Genomic DNA, 14,582 nt, shown 5'->3' on the forward strand with positions numbered 1-14,582 from the left:
AAACACATCAGTGCCCAGGCCCCACTCCAATTTAATGGGTTCAGGGTCAGACCCAGACATCAGCCTCTTCCACAAAGCTCTCAGTTAATTCCAGTGAGCAGCAAGGATGACTGTCCCCATTGTCGGACACCCAGGGCTCTGCCTTCTACTGGAGTCAGCTTTAATTAATCCTCCCCTTTAATTTTGTGATGTACGTGTCATGCACTGTCTCGTTTTGCTCCGGATAGATTTCACAGAGCAGTAAAAATGAAAGGAGAACAGTTGGTAAAAATTTACTCAAGAAATTAAGTTTGTCGTTAATACAAATGATGGACCATCTGGATAAGCAGCGAGGTTCTGTTGCTGAACAGAGATTTCAAGGAATGCATCATTTTTATTGTTAAACCTGTGAGTTCACTGAATGTATGAAGTATGTGGTTTAATAAGAGCAATATCCATACTAATTGAATGGCTATGCAATATTATCCTTACCTTTCACCCACTTTCGAATCTGCTCTGAGAAATACCTGGAAATCTAATACCTCTTAAACATCTCCGATGGGTAGATCTGAAAGGAGAAATAGCACTTGTTTTTGTACTGAAGTCGATGATCCTTTAGATTACTGATGATTGATGTAAGTTCATACTTCTAGAAACTTCTAGAACCATGACTAATGTGCTTATTAAGTTTTCCTCTGATGGTGTTATGCACACACACACACACACACACACACACACACACACACACACACACACAAACTCGCGCTCGCACACACTTTTGCATACCGTGAAAATGAAGTCAGAATCCTTGAGTTTTGGCAGTTTGGGTTCCTTTTTTTGTTAGTGAGGTATATACTTTTTGTTTCAAGTAGGTACCAGGCATGAGGTAGAAGGGCTGTTAGTTGTCTTACTGACATTTACAGGTAGTTTTCAAGTTCATTCCCCAGAAAGACTTCTGTATTTAACTGAGTACCCTGAGCTACCCCAGGTACAGTTGAAAGTTATCACTTCTAGTATTTGGTAACTCTGTGCAGTTAAAGATAAATAAATGGCTGACATGGACGTAAAACTGAAAATTCAAGCCAAAGAGACTGGCACTAGTGTGAGATGGAGGCGGAAGCTAAGATTATGTTTAGAATGAAATTAACACAAACAAAATACGTAGGCTTCGTTCAGAAAGCAAAACTTGGAGGGTCTCCGTTTTCTTCAGAAAGACCTGTCTGGATTCCTGTTCCCCAGGGTCCCCAAGTCTTCCCAGGTCTAATGTCACTGCACCCCCTGGAGCAGCTAGTCCCCTCTGGATACCATCCCTCCTGCGGGAACTGGTGTCTGGTTTCTTTCTAGAGAACTTGGGAACAGCTTTTGTTCCTCAGCTGCCAATCAGGGACATGAGCCTCTTCCCAGTGACGGCACCAGGAGGGGATCAGGTAGACAAATTTTTTATTGTTAATATGATACGTGGAGAGTTTTATATAGAAAGATATCAAATACAGTATTAATAAATGCAATTACATCAAAGTAGATATAAATATGTATGTTCATGAAAATATATCCATTAATGTAAGTACATTAAAAACAAAATGTAAGTCTGATATATTGACAGCTATACAATAACAAAAATTCTTAGTTCTAGATAGAAAACCAACGTCCCAGGATTACTATCCTTTCTGATCACAGGAACTGCACAGCATGTTGTTGCCTTGTAGTCATGGTAAAGCCTAAAGAACAAAAGTAAATCTCTTTAAACTCGGAATCCCTGTTTCCATCATGGTCTTCCCACGACTACTCTGTCATGACCATTGGAACTTGAGGAATCTTCTTTCTCTTTAAAACAATTTACTACCACTACCCCACCCCCGTGTGTGTGTATGTGTGTGTGTGTGTGTGTGTGTGTGTGTGTGCACGCGCACATACATGGCCATAGCGCGTTGTCAGAGGAATCTGCAAGAGTCAGCTCTCTCCTTCCACCATGTGGGCCTGGGCATTGAACTCGGGTCATCAGGCTTGGCGGTAGGTGCCTTACCCAGCCGAGTCACCTCTCCAGTTCCTCCCTTTTCTTCGTTTGACCGACAGATCCCCAGAACATTTCTTCTCATTTCTTCTCTGCTCCTAGACAACTGTATTTCATGGGGTGTATGGAAAGCTGGAGGTTTCTGAGATTTAAAGCAGAAGGCTCCTTAGATAAGCACATACTTTGTGTGGTCGATTTTCCTGAATAAACACAGAGTCAGATCAGGGACTGCACTGATGGCTGAAGGTGGAACTGAAGCAGGGATTGGTGACCCAAATGTGACATGTCGCTCTTCCTGCAATGTGACTGTGGCAAGGAGAATTGAAACCCTATGGCTGGCAAAGGGAGGGTGCGTTCAGCAAGTGAGCACCACAGCAAAACCCGCCTCACCGTGGGCACTGTTCAGCTTGTCTTATCTCATCAAAGCTCATACCTGTCCATCAGAGTCTCACCAGCAACTGCATTTCTTTAGTGGTGTACAAATCCCCAGCAGGGTTCTGGAAGAAAAACACTATCTGTGAAACTGTCAAGTCTGTATATGATAAATCCCCGCTGTGGAAGGAACATTTATGCTTGCCACTTCCATTTTAATTATAAAAAGATAGAAATGTTCATGAAAATAGCCAGTAGAGAAGGAAAATTGAAAATTTAACTTAGTTCGCCCTTATTTCAAAAGTGTATTTTGTTGCGTTTCCTCCATTTAAAATATTGTTGAATTCCCTTAATACTTAGTAATACTAAGAAATAACTGATATGAAATTATTACAATTTAGCATGCAATGTTTACCTTAAGTGCACAAAAGAGAAATGATCCTTACCATGGAATGGAACCACTAGAAAATGCTAGTTTTCGTGACAGGATCTGAATTTGTTGAGGGAGCAGATGGAAGGTGATGAGGGGGTCTGTAAGACCGAAGGGCCTAGCCCTGCAGGAGGTATGCTCTAGGAAAGCTGAGATGAGCTGGATGGAGCTGAAAAGCACCTGGGAGAGAATCTAGAAGAATGGCCAAGGTGAAAGAAGTCAGGAGAGGCCAAAACCCAAGACTGGGGAGATGTGACCAAGGGTGGATGTCTGGCATAGGTCACTGGGGCTCTAAGGACATGGCTGCTGAGAACTGAGCATTTGACTTGGAAATGCGGCATTTCTGGAGACTTCCAAAGAACAGTGTTGGTAGCACCAAGACATACTAAGGAAAGATGAGAGGTGAATTTCACTTCAAAAGTAAGGACATGCCTTTGTGTTTTCTACCTTAGTTTTTAATGTAAAAGGAGGCTATGGTTACCTTCATAAGACCTCCCCAAGATCAGGCTAGAGAAAATTCCACCAAAGGGCAGCTACCCTCCCCTAGCTGAGGAACCATTGGCAGTTGATGGCTGATGGGAAAGGAAAAGTTGCTTTTCTCTGGGAGTTGACTACGAGTAGGTTACCCATGCCCGAGGGCATGGCCCTACATGCTTGCACAGATGGGCTAATTAGACTCATTTGGGTTTTTAAAAGTGGGGGGGGGCAGGGCGGGGAGAAGTCATGAAACTGGGAGAGAGATGTGCTGGTTGGCTCAGGGGTTGGAGGGAAGAAGTGAGGTATGGGTGTTATCAAGGCACACTGGTCACATGTATGAAAAATGTAAAGGATTAAAAAATAAGTATTAAACATAAATAAAAAGAAAGCGAATAAGTGAGAACGTGCCTGGAAGAAAAGTGATGTTTTACTTTGATTCAGACTGATTGTTTTGCATGAGACATGCCTGCTGCACTCATAGTCTCGATGGCTCCCTGCACAAGGCCTGTCAAAATTCATCATGGGGAAGGGAAGGGCTCATGAGGCCCCCACCTCCCCATTGGCTAGAGCCAGTTGATGGCTGGTGGGAGTCGGGAGTCGGATTCCTAGGCGCTGCAGCCACTGCTAAGTTACCCTTACTTCACTAAATCAGCCCTCACCCAGGCTGAAGGGAAACCCCAATTAAATGCAGTTGATTTCCAAAAAGACAAGAATATCGAAGAGGGGGTTCATGGGAAGAAGGGGAAGAGACAGAGTGGAGGGGGTAAGAGAGGATAATGTGGTTGGTGTGATCAGATACTGTGTGTGTGAGAGAGGAGAATTTCAAAAGAATAAACATTTTAAGATAAAGAAAAAACCTAAGAAATAGCATCCTTTTCCTCTAGGGACTGTCTGGAGAGAGGGTTTTCGACAGGTGTATTCCGGTTAAGAACACTCTTGGTGTCAGGAATCCCTTAGTCTGGATGTGACGTCTAGAGAAAATCTGTGTCCACTCTCACCTTCCCACCGACACATAACTAGAACAGGGCACACAAGAGACATGCCCCCCTCTGCCTGGAACCCCCAGCAGACAGGCATGTATCTCCAGTTGTCAACAACAGCCCAAACGTCTTCCTTGCAGGAATGGTTCTCCTTTCGCTCCCAGTGCTTGAGGCTCGGTGTTTATATGTTGGCACTGTGGTTACATTTCTCATTTTTGGCACGCCCACCTCACGTTGAACATTGGGACAGTGTGACCCCAGAAGTGACTTAAGTGAAGCTGCCTTCGAGGGCAAGACTCATGTGTCATCCTAGTGGACTACTTAGTCCAGATGTCCCCATCTGCGTGTCGCTGGGGGGCACCGCACCGGGACAAGTGGCTCTGCACGGCTGCCTGTGTTATCTGCTGTATTCTTCTCTTCCCTGAACAGCTCTGTGTCAACCTGACCAATGAGAAGATGCATCACTATATCCAAGAAGTGCTTTTCCTACAAGAGCAAACAGAGTGTGTACAGGAGGGAGTTGCCATGGAAACTGCCTATTCTCCTGGTAACCAGGCTGGAGTTTTGGATTTCTTCTTCCAGGTACTTACATAACATAATTAGAAACTTAACAGGATGCGTGCATTCAGGGGCACTGGAGAGAGAATTTTCTGTCTGAAGGTCTTGTTTGTGAGGTACCCTTATATATAAAATGCTGCAATGCCTTTTTAGTCCCCAGGAGTCTTCTGAGGAGCACAAATTACCCTTGCCTGAAGGGGCATTGGAAAACTCATCACTTCATTTGAAGGGCAAGAAATATCCAAACTTGATGATATAACGGCATTCACCATTTTATTTATCAAACCTAAAAACTTCTTTTGGAAAGTTACAAGAGGCCAATGTACAAAATGAATTTCATTAGCTAATATACAAGGCCAGTGATACCTTGAAATATATTACACATTTTTGTATTGGTCTTCAGAGGTTCTAAAATTTAAATTTTGAAAGGTTGGCAGGAAAAGTATATATACATATATAACCTTTGGTTAAGTTAATCTTTGGTTAAAATTAAGCCTGAGGGCACCAGCATGTGTTTATATTCATACTTTTTGTCCTGCACACAGTGAAAAGATTTCGACTCAATCTCTCTGTTGTATAAGTAAAGATCTATTATGTGAGACAGCAGGATGACTCAGTGGAAAAGGTGCTTGTTGCTAAGGCTGATGACCTAGATTATGATCCCGGACATACTTGAGGGAAGGCAACAGCCAACTCCTTCAAGTTGCCCTCAGACCTCCGCATGAATACTCTGGTGTGTACACATGTATACATGCACACACACACACACACACACACACACACACACACACATTCACAGTGTGGGGGGGTAATAAAAACATGTGATAAGCTGTTTTATTAAGCATGTCAACAGCAACTTCTGTTTGCATGAGGTGCTGTATAGAGTCACCCATTACCTCTAAATGCTTGCTAGTGTTTCAAACAGACACCATCCAGCTATTTGGAAAGCTCAGGCTTTCGCTCTCTGCCTTCTGTCTCTATTGTTTATCCTGTGTGTTTCCCTAACACTGTAGCCTACTCTTCATGCCTGCTACCAAATGGTCAGGATAAGAGTTCTATCTGAGAGATCCAAGGTGGCAGAGCCAGCACACGGGCAAACATAGGTGTGTGATAAAAGGCAGGACACTCGTGTTCTGAGTAGCTACGTGAATACACTAGAGTTGGAGGGCACACGTCAAGGACCCCAAGTGGAGTAACGAAATGCAAACGTCTGACTTTTGCTGACTTCCAGAAACCGTCAGGATTCTTCTCCATATTGGATGAGGAGAGTCAAGTGATTTGGTCCGTGGAGCCTAATCTTCCCAGAAAGCTGCAGAGTCTCCTGGAATCGTCAAACACGAATACAGTGTATTCCCCTATGAAGGACGGCAACGGGAACGTGGCTTTCAAAGGTCAAGGCCCAGCCTTCACTGTCATGCACTATGCAGGAAGGGTGAGTGGAAGGACCACATGATGTGCCCTGTGTACTGGGGTGCCACATGATGTGCCCTGTGTACTGGTGTGCCTCGTGAAGTGCCCTGTGTACTGGGGTGCCACGTGATCGATGTGCCCTGTGTACCTCTGCACCGCATGATGAGCCTTGTGTACCGGTGCGCCAGAGGGATACAAGCTTTAGAGCACAGGATTCAGGATATGCTGTCAGACACTCAGAAGCCACACAAACAGCCCACAGTCATTAACTTTTACAAGCTCCTTGCTTTGGTTTGAGGCTGAGTTGACATCTCAGAACAGTATGTGCTTAGCAGGGTAACTATCTCACTGTGTATATCGACTTCATTAATATGAAAAAGAGCCCCAGGATCAGCATAAACAGCTTTGTTCCACACTTCGGGGCTATTTTTCTTATATAAATTTTGGGCTTCTGAGTGTGCTCGGCCTGAATGTGGGCTTAATATTGAAGTGTTTTTCTGAGAACCTAAGAAAACAGGCCCTCGGACCTCCCCCAGCATGCCAGCTGGGTTTGTCAAGCTGGTTTCTCACTCCGGAGTCTCATCCCTGCCTGGAGTGGTGTCTGCACACCTCCTCTGTCCTCTCATGTTAGAGTTGCTCCAAGCCAGTGCGTCTTTACGCCAGTGCATCTTTGCCCCATGATTTACCTGTCATAACTCCCTCATGCAAGTCTTCTTTTTAGGCCGTGTGTTCTAATCCCGTTTTCTTAAGTCCCTCTCACTGCCATAAACTCCTTCCCAGGCAGACTTGAAATGTCCTTCCTGTGTATTTAACAACACATCTATCTACTTCTTAACTAAAGCATCTCTGTTTTTCTATACCCAACTCTTGTTTATTATTGATGTCTTCCACTTTTAGAGTTATAAGCACACACACACACACACACACACACACACACACACACTTTGAACAGTGAAAATGAGGGACTCATCAATGTATCCCAGTTCATCTCTTCCCTTGTTTTTGGAGACTCCACTATCCACCAAAAGAGGATGAGAGATGAGCCAGGAGCGTGTACACACTGAACAGTCAGATGTCAGAATACAAATAACAAAAATTAATACACGGCGGCCGCTGCTACCAGCCTAGTACTATATAAGGAAGCAATTATTTGTCTCAGAAAATCGTAAAGGCATTCTCCAGAGGAGCTCACTAACTATGAAGGGGAGATATTTCAGTGAAGACTTAGGCTCTGGAAATGAGTGTCACTGTGCTACACTGAACTCGGTGGCAACAGACAGCATCTACTCTCGTTCTCCAGGCAAGAAATAAGTCAGCTTCAGAAAAGAGCTTTGAGAGAGTCTAAGTCAAAACTTCAGGGGTGCTCTTAAGGTATGCCTTGAAACCAAGCTGCCTGCTGCCAGGGGACCTGCCAAACAGCAGCATGCACACCCTCACACTCGGTATCAAAGGTGCGACCCACTGCTACAGCGGAGAGAAGCTTGCGTGCAGTGGGCTTATCTGGCAAAGTGTCAGGAAGCACAGACATGTGGCCGCCATCACTTCTGTCTGCTAAGCCAGGTCGGCAGTGTTGGACAGGTAGAAACCAGAGACCGGTGAACTCCATGGTGCAAAGTAGTCTGAGAAAGGGCTCCTTGTCCTTCAGCATCTGCAGTAGGGGCAAAGCAGTATGGGTGAGTGGGCAGGTACCCCCCATAGACACCGACTTATTTGGGAAAGGGTACAAGTTTCATTGAATGTGGAACACGTCATAGGTGAAGCATCTACCGTTACTGGTTTTAGCTAACCCATGGACAGTTGTGTGTGCCCCGCTGATGGCTTCATCCTCTCGACTGCCAGCATATTTTCAGACAGGAGAAAAGATGAAGCAGTAATAACTGAGGAGGTAGCATTAGACAGACTGGGGGAAAGACAAAGCAGACTTTTCAATGACTGGCCAGCATCCACATTTGAGCAGTCGCCAGGAATAAGGAAGTGACGTCCACTGAAAGAAGACAGGAAGGAAGTGATAGAAGAGATGCTCAAAGCTGTGGGTCAGAGCTCAGCAGGACCCCACAGTCCTCATGTGGCTGATAAACGGGGAGTGCACTGTGGCAGCTCAAGGCATGTGCTCCTGGAGAAGGAAGGGAAGGGTGGAAACACTCAGGTTTGGGTGTTCTAAACTGGCAGCGTGGAGTTTAAGGCAAACCCTAATTGGACGGTGGGATGAGCAAACCCACATGTTTAGAATGTGCATTTTGACTGATGATCCAACCCTAGAATAACATGGAGGAAAGAGCTGTGGAGAAGAAGGCACTCTCGGAAGCCCAGCTAGGACGACAGGAGCCCACATGGTGAGGTGGTGGTGCGGTGTGAAGATGCCCCTGTGAGAAGTGGACTAACGGCGCTAGATGCATGGAGAGGCCTGTGGGACATGGAAAGAAATTCACGAGAGATTCTGTGATCTCTGAGCAGTTACCAGTTTTTACTTCTCCTTGGCCTTTTCAAAGTCCTTATAGTTAGAGGAGTGTTCTAGTGTTGTCTTTAGATTTTTTAAAACTCTGCCTTCTGAATTTAGAGGAAAAAAATGTACAAAGCTATCATCAGGTATCATGACTCCTTATATTTAGGAAATTATCTTCGTAAGAGCTTCCAAGCAGCTCCATTAGGCATGTATTTGAATGCCCTTATTTATAAGTCTATTGTGTTGTGCCATAAAGACAAAACAGGGCTCATAAAAAGTGCCGACTGCATGAAAATCAACAATGTGGTTCAGAATCATGGCCTGATAATTTTGAATTCAGTTGTAATTATTTTTCTGAGCACCTATTAGCATTTCAGTTTTAATTTTGTTTTTGAAAATTTAAGGGGAAAACAAGCGACAGTTTAATATAATAGGGAATTATTCACCGAGTTCTTAGAGAAATGGAAGAACACAGGGACTGCCCAGTGATTAGTTGATACGGAGCCAAAGCCCCTGTGGAATCATGCATTTTCCTTTAAAAGCATTTTTGTTTTTTAAGAGAGTTTTCCATAATTGGAGTCGATTTTGTGGCTTTACAGAAATCTTTCATTTCGGCGATATGTACTAATGAGTTGTAGCCAAAGGACTCCCCAAGGACTCGTTCACATGCTACAGTGTAGATTCTATGTGATTTGCAGCAATATGTCAGCCCATATGCCTTTTGAATTATCAGATGTAGCCCCACGTACTTGTGTGTTGAACTGTTGCATCAGAAAACAACATTCTACATTTTGCCGGTGAAGAGATGTGGAAAAAGTTCACCCACCTAAAAGCAGCATGCATTGTCCATGATATATTACATAACCTTTGACCCCACAGTTGCCTCCCATGGAGAGACCTCAATGATCCTGTATGCTCTTAGCCTCTTATTGCCAGGTAGACAGTGTAAAACATTTTTCATCACTCCGCTCCTTCCTGCTGTTCTTCCTTGCTTATTTTAGTGAGAACATGCTGTACCCTATGGGAGGGATAGCTGTCACTGCCCGAGGTGACAGTAACATTGCTCCCCTGTCTCAGCCTGCATGGGCTCTGGGTAGGAACTCTAATGAGGAGCCTCCACCCTGCTCCTCCGGAAGCCTGTTTGAGGCGGAAGCTCAGAGGTCCTTTTAGGAATGTTTAAGCACCATTATCTGAATTACATCTGAAGATCCTTCCTAAACACATCTGAATGTTTCATTACCCCTAGGAACGTGTTGCAGCTTCCAATCTCCATTACAGAAATATTTTAAAGTGAATGGGGAGAGGCTGTGCATGAAATATTAACAAGATCTCATTAATGAGCATACGTTTGAATTAAAGAAGGCTTCGGGGCCTCGGGGCTTGGCTTCTTTTTGTTTATTTGTTATAGCCAATTTTAAATCACATATGAAGTTACCTGTTTTAGGTCTTGCTCTTAACCTGGTGATTTAAATGACAGATAAGCATTAAATCCACAAGTGTGTCTGAGTTCATTGGCTGTTAAAATTAAGTATCTTGAAGGAAAGAAGAATTACAGCTTGACAATATCAGCTCTTAGGAGATTTGGATTTCTATTAAGATGATTCTAAACTGACTATTGTCAGAAATTGGGCTTTGAAGCTCCTAAATTTTGATGTGAGAACAGTGAGTGGATTATGAAGTTGTAAATTGATCTGAGGCTGAAAGTAAAGATTGAATTAATGAAATTTAGTAAAAATTTAGTTGTGAAGTATGCATCTCCCACTCCCATGGCCAGATCCTCTTGCATGCAAGCTGTGAATACTGCATTGCTCAGAACAGAAGTCCTTGTCTGTGTCTCAGTGGCTACAGTATAAGAACACCTGAGATGGGGTAACCTAACTCCAATGGTAGTGTGCAGAGAGGGCTGGGGAGTCATGTGACCCCCAACAGGTCATGGTTAGAGTGATACAGGTCATGAACAAGGAAGACCTGAGCTTTCCTGGATGAAAGAGGCAGGTCCAGAAGCTCCCAGAGCTCCAGCCACCTTCTCTCTTCAGATCTACAAGACCACAGACTTCTCTCATTTCCAGTCACCCATCGGTGTTTACTGTTGCGGCAGCAGCCTAAGGAAGAGAATACAAATATGCATTGTTTCATGTGAGTTCACACACCAGAAAAGTGAAGCACATTAACACAGAACTTTGTGGAGTTCCTTCCTAATCCTTGAGCTGTCTTTAGTTAACTCTGGCACTTCTCAGTTTCTTTGTCTCCTGTGGTTTTCCTCACCTGGAAATTCCACATCCTCTGTCCTAGATCTGGGCCATCTCTCTGAACATCGGGTTCCTGACCTAATCTATACTGCTTTCAACTTTCTATGTCGTCATCAGTAATGATGCCTGATACTTGCACCGTGACCACATCCTTGCCTATAAACAGTTCTGTGTCGGTTTTCTCTAAGTAGGCCTTTGGTGAAGGTCGATGATTCATCAAGATCTTACCGTTATGGGTAAACTTAGGGCTGTTCCTATAGAAGACCAGAAACTGGGTGGCTTCACCACACAGGTATATATATTTCCAGTAATGAAAGATGGAAGTTCAAATTCTAGCATCTGCAGGTTCCTTCTGGCCTCTCTACAAACAGAATGTAGTCAGTCCCAGATTTGGGAATGCATTACTCCCAACCCTGCCTCTCTGTGTGTCCTGTGTCATTGCCTCTTCCGTAAGCATTTTAGGCCCACTCTAATAATATATGGCCCCCTCTGAGTCTAACAAATTACATAGATAAAAGAAATTGCAAAGTAAGGTCTGTAATCCTGGGTGGACATGAATTTGGAAAGACTAACAGCACATGAGTTGCTGGTGGGCGGCAGGCCCCTCTCTCATTTCATACATCTCCATCTTCGTCTCCCCTCCACCTACCGGGTCAACATGCTCAAGGCTTTATCATCTGCGCTTTGTAGAACCCACAGTATAGAGGAAAAAGAAGAGGCATTGGTCTACACAAGTTGAGTTTGAGTTTTATTCTGTAGCTATGTGATGCTGAGGACAAGGACCCTCAGTTGTACACCCATGAAATTTATAACTGGGGAAATATAATCACGAATCTCACAGTTTTTTCTGGGGCTTAAGTATTAGGCTGGTACACATGCAGGAGTGATTACTTTTACACATTCCCTCAAATATACATATCTATCATACCCCCTGACACAATAGTTGAAGGTCTGTAGTATATATAGGCCACACGGTTAATCAAAATTTTGAATGGACAATCTGAGAGATTAAAACTAAACTGAGTGATTATTCAGTCACTTCACCATTTTGTTTTGTTTTGTTTTGTTTTGTTTTGTCCAGATGAGAATATTGATGGGCCAATGAACTTATTCAAGTTAAGTGATAAAATATTCTTATTTGCTTTGCCAGGGTTTATAAATTCTTATGTTTTTATAAATGTGTGTGTGTTATGCAGAGCAGATTTAGTAATGCATGTTTGAATAGTTGGCGTTTTCCTAACACAACTTGATGAGCGTTAGGCAGCTGTAACCACTCTGGTTGTATTATGATCTCTTACTGTTTTCCCACCACACTTTATAGACTTCCCTGAAAGATAAGTAGAGACAGCTCAGTGATTTCTCTCTCATGAAAGTCATAAAACTGCACTGAAAGAGAAAACGTGCAGATGAATGTCTTACCTTCTGCTAATGTGGTCTTCTCCTTTTCATTGACTGGACAGTCCCATTGTGGCGAGGAGCTATACCTTGATTAAAAAGAATTCTACAGAACCGTTAGATTCCTTAGCATTTGGATTTATAACCCATAGTGCAAGTGAGCCCACAGGTGTGTGGGATTTTACTGTACGTTCAAAGATATCCTTTAAATATTATTTCCCTTAAGAAAATTGAAACCCTGCAATCTGTGTATAAACTCTGCATTGTAAGTTTATGATGAGATAAAAGTTTACAGTCCCCTGCTATAGTACACTTACGGTTTTGAAAGCATGCAGCAGGATCCTTCTCCAACCCCCTACACCACATCTATGAGGGAAGAGTTGTCATCCCAGACACGTAAGCCTGGATCAATACCGTTCGCTGTTGTGATTTCTACAGGCCGCTGCAGAAGTCTGTTACTAACACGTTGCTGATGGACATGGAGTGAGGATAAGAGGTTTTATTGAAACAGGGGCCATCTATAAAACACCTGAACATTTTTCTGCTCCTCACAAAGGACATGCCCCCTCACTGAATAAGCTGGATTTGCAAATTACCCCTTGTTTAGAATTATGCTGCCGCCCACATCTCCCTGCAAAGGAAAACCTTTACCCCATTGATAATTTTAGAGTGTTCTAGGTGGCATGCTGTTTACAATCAACCTCTGCACTCTTGACCATGGACATGGGTGGTGCATGGAGAACCCCTCAGCCTGTTCAGCTTTGCAGGTGTACCTGTATCAGGAGTGACATTTATAGCTTGTGCCCTGGCCCTTGTCTCTGAAGATTTGTTGGAGACACAATGTACCCCAGAAGACTCTGGAAGTGAACCTGTAAATCAAATGACACAGCAGACAGACAAATCAATGGGTGGCCTCTTTTTTTGTTGTTTTTTTCCCCCTCTTTCTCCAGGCAGAATCCCCAGACACAACAATCAACTCTGTCTGGTCTCGGAAAAGCTGATGCTATTAAAGGTTATTTGATGAAAACATTTTGACCCACGTGGAAAGAGCTTAATTCACAATCTGTACTTGTTCCCGTCTTGGTCAGGTGTTTTTAAAAATAAAAATTAGTCTCAGCAGGGCCCTCTTGTCTCTTCCTACATCAATTTTCCTTTGAAGGTTGTCCTGGGCGATTCTCTCTCTCTCTCTCTCTCTCTCTCTCTCTCTCTCTCTCTCTCTCTCTCTCTCTCTCTCTCTCTCTCTCAGGAATAACAAGTACAAGGGCTTCTGGGCTCTCTTTATTTCTAAGTCCAGTACCTCCTCTTACTTTTATGGCCAGACAGAAAGTTGTAAATATGAAGCTTTGAATCTCCTAAAATATTGGAATTTTCCTATTAAGACTTTTCTCTTAAAAGGAAGAGATGAACTATACTCAATAATTTCAGCTGTATCAAATGTAACATCCAGACATCTTGGTGTTGAGATAATGATTCTTCATGCTGCTCAGTGTTCCCAGTGCTCGTCATGAATCAGAACCAGAAGGAAATACGAAAAACTGTTGGGAGAAATCACTTCTTGGAAAAATAATAAAACCTGTCATTCCCGTTACCTTTCGCAATGCTGTGATTGAACCCTGACAAGAAGGGACTCCATGAAAGAGGTTGATTTGAACTCATTATTTGAGGGTGCAGTTGCTCATGCTTGGGGAGGTGTGGTAACAATAGGGCCACATAGGCGTGATGGTAGGAGCTGGCTTACATCCAGGTGGACCTAGAAGCAGAGAAGAGGACGGGAAGTGGGAGCAGATAACATACCCCAAGCCCTGTCCCTATCCAGGCAGCCCTCTTCCGACAACTCCTCCCCACCTCCCCAGACTCTCCATTAGCTGGGTACCAAGTCCTCAGACAGACGAGCCTGCGCAGGATGTTGCACGTGCAAACCTGAGTGATCTGCTTTAATTCAGGGGACAAAGAGAAGAAACTCACCAGCCCACAAGGGATCAAGGTCCTTGCGACAGACTGAGTAGAAAGCTGCAACCAGGCATGAAAAATAGCCAGACACATTTGCATTTCCTGAAAATGATCATTTATTTATTTTGCTAAAACCAATCTTCACATATATTCTGATGTGATATATTGAATTCACAAGTATGTCTGCAAAGTTCTGCATTTTTATCATCTGTTAATCCCAATCACTTCTCTGAGGATATTTTGCATCTTGTAAATAACAAGATGCAAGAAGGGAGTGGAAACATGGAGGATGGGCAGATCACTTCCACTCCATAAACACTGATGATCT

At 43.6% G+C, this 14,582-nt stretch overlaps 1 protein-coding gene across 1 annotated transcript in view; it reads left to right on the top strand.

The window, feature by feature from the left end:
- Positions 1-14,582, top strand: part of Myo16 (myosin XVI) — a 363,210-nt gene that overhangs the window by 207,013 nt on the left and 141,615 nt on the right. The window contains exons 21-22 of the mRNA XM_059244646.1: positions 4,679-4,831; positions 6,039-6,239. Of these exons, the coding sequence (XP_059100629.1) occupies positions 4,679-4,831; positions 6,039-6,239 (354 nt within the window). The remainder of the gene's footprint in view (positions 1-4,678; positions 4,832-6,038; positions 6,240-14,582) is intronic.

The sequence above is a fragment of the Peromyscus eremicus genome, chromosome 17, assembly GCF_949786415.1.
Source record: "Peromyscus eremicus chromosome 17, PerEre_H2_v1, whole genome shotgun sequence".
NCBI classification, from domain to species: domain Eukaryota; kingdom Metazoa; phylum Chordata; class Mammalia; order Rodentia; family Cricetidae; genus Peromyscus; species Peromyscus eremicus.